Source organism: Aplysia californica, unplaced genomic scaffold, assembly GCF_000002075.1.
Source record: "Aplysia californica isolate F4 #8 unplaced genomic scaffold, AplCal3.0 scaffold00156, whole genome shotgun sequence".
In the NCBI taxonomy this organism is placed as follows: domain Eukaryota; kingdom Metazoa; phylum Mollusca; class Gastropoda; order Aplysiida; family Aplysiidae; genus Aplysia; species Aplysia californica.
The window spans coordinates 249,768-252,577 of record NW_004797426.1 but is presented as its reverse complement, the minus strand read 5'-3'; the positions used below and the strand labels follow the sequence as shown (position 1 = coordinate 252,577).

Below are 2,810 nucleotides of genomic sequence, written 5' to 3'. Positions count from 1 at the left end.
TCGGCTTGTGCCCGCTATTCTGCCACAACCAGTTGAGAGAGTCTTACTCTTACCTTTCTGCCCTGCTGGGGTAACAGGAGTGTCACAGGGATGAATAACTTCAGTCCCCCTCACTGGCCTCTCAGTCCCGGTCACTGGCATTCCCTCACACTGAGGTGTCGAGGTAGTTGTTGTCATGGAAACACCTGGAGAGATCTCGACCGATGTAGACACATAGGGTGGTGGACTTCCAACGGTTGAGTTGCCTGACGGAGATATCGAGGGCAGTGGACCTCCAACTGTTGAGTTGACTGACGGAGATATAGAGGGCTGTGGATCTCCAACTGTTGAGTTGACTGACAGAGGTATCGAGGTTTCATCTTCACCTGTTGAATCGACCGGTTGAGACATCAAGGGAGGTGGACCTCCGTTTGATGAACTTATGGATGGAGATGCATTTTCTGTAGTTGTGAACAGCACTCTTTGAATCTATAATATTTGTGAAAGTTCTTCACTTTGGTCGCCTAAAACTTCCAAACCACTTAACTTTCGAATTTGAAAAAATTAACGGTGGTTCAGAATCATTTAAAGGGTGCTCGGTCATATTAAGGAGTCTGAAGTCACTGTAGTTTAATTTTCAGCTTTTCATTAGTTTCGTTTAGATCTGATCTTGGGAAAGTCCGTTTTCTAAGACGCCATTGTAAACAAGTGAGGCTTCCGTTCACGTGCAGTGCGCTCTAAACCCACAATGACTTGACGATCGATTCTTTTGAGTCCGTTCATCGAACTGAGTACACAGCTAGTTGTGAATAAGTGGGAAGAGTGATGGAGAAAGAGAGAGAGAGAGAGAGAGAGAGAGAGAGAGAGAGAGAGAGAGAGAGAGAGAGAGAAAGAAAGACAGAGTGAAGGAGGTGGGGAGAGAGAGAGAGAAAGACAGAGTGAGAGAGAGAGAGAGAGAGAGAGAGAGAGAGAGAGAGAGAGAGAGACAGACAGAGAAAGAGTGAGGGAGGGAGGGAGGGAAAGAGAGAGAGCGAGAGAGTGTGGGGAGGAGGAAAGGGCAAATAATTGTAAACCCATCAAGAAGACACTCCGTCACATACACCTGGACTGACAGACTGACAGAAATACTGACGTACTTATATTCTATATCTTAAGTCAAGCAACTGCATAACAAGGAAAGTGTTGGATTGGAACTCACAGGGTAAAAAAAGATCAAGAGGAAGACCACGGCAGCGGGGAACCTTTAGAAGAGTCACGGAAATGGATCACGTACAGAAAAGTGGGAAGACAGGGAGTAACATCAAGCGACTAACCCAGGATAGGGAAAGGTGGAAAGTGTTTGTATGTGGCCTATATCCTGATCCACGGTGAGAAAGGCAATGATGATTCTCTATTTTCCCAAACAAGTCAAACCAAGTTTTTTCTATTTTCTGTTATTTGTTTGTTTGTTTAGTGTAGGGTTTTACGGCGCTCGCAACTGCATAAGGTCATATGAGCGCGCGGGACACACCTAATACTTTTTCGTTGATAGGAAATTTTGAATTTAGCCTGGGTGGCGGCCGAAGCCTACTCTTATCGATTTTAGACCACCAAGGGATCTTTAACGTGCGCAACTTGCACACGGGCCCTCCGAGATTTTTCGCCCTTGTCCAAGAAGGCTAGGTGTAGATCTTTACTACCAGAAGATCAGGGGTGTGGCAGAAAGACAGCAGTTAGGAGGAGCCGAGGAGTAGCAGTAGAAAGGCTGCAGAAAGAGTCAGGAGCCCAGAGGAGGTGGCAAAGGAGGTGAGGGGGTGGGGGCAGAAAGTGGAAATGAAAGCAGACAACAGAACATTGTTAGAGATCAGGAAAAGATGTGAAAGGAGACAATTTTAGAGAAGAAAATTTTTTTGGTCGCTACCCGGAATCGAACCCAGGACCTTTGAATGAGAGGCCAACACCATAACCTCTAGGCCACAAGAGCCCCCATTTTCTGTTACATTGATAGGAACACATTTTAATTGCAAAAAGCTGAACTATTTCAACACATTCCTTTAGGCTAAAACAGCACCTGGACATGGATGGCTGGTGCCTCTATAAATAAATCATTGATGGTCTGGTTCAACACCATCCTTTAATTCATTCATATTGTTAGGGACATTCTGTATAACCATGTCATAAATTTGTCACCAGTACAGATAAAGTAAGACGTGTATGTGCGGCGTCGTGGTGAAATTGGGCGCTCCTCAAAATAATGAAATCAAAGAAATTGGCATTCTTCTGACTGTTGAGAATTTTTTTTCTCAATTTCTTTTTTTGACTCAACACCTCTTATATCCATTTAAAAACACATTTCTGTGTGGATTTTACAGAAAAATTGCTTAAAGGCACAAATAATATCAATTTTCAGTTTCTAAGGACTCTCAAGCTATGGAAACTACCAAACTTTGGTGACTATTTTCTCGCTAATTTCACCTCTGAAACCAGGCGACCCTGGCCTCCTTCAATTGCAAATATTTTGACTTCTATTCAACACAGATGGATATTTTTTTCACAAAAAAGCAAGGCAAATGAACAGGCTTTAAGATGGAACCGATAACCCTATATGCCCAAAAGTTGACGAGCGCCTGGTTCCCCCACATCGTAACATGTATGCCAAGCTTGCCGAGTCATAAGCTTAGTTTTAAGTTTTAATAATAAAAGAGTTTTACGGCACTTGCAATACAATAAGGTCATAAAAGTGCCGAAGATTAGAGGTGTTACAAGCGAGTAACAAACACAAAAAAGAAGGAGGAGAGATAAGGACGATAGATGTTTGATAAGAAAGAAGGAGCAAACCACACCAGAGCACC

At 43.5% G+C, this 2,810-nt stretch overlaps 1 protein-coding gene across 1 annotated transcript in view; it reads right to left on the bottom strand.

Annotated features, from left to right (window-relative positions):
• Positions 1-2,810, bottom strand: part of LOC101847721 — a gene marked incomplete at its 5' end in the record, with an annotated part of 34,192 nt that overhangs the window by 19,622 nt on the left and 11,760 nt on the right. The window contains 1 exon segment of the mRNA XM_013082032.2: positions 54-365. Coding sequence (XP_012937486.1) covers positions 54-365 — 312 coding nt within the window.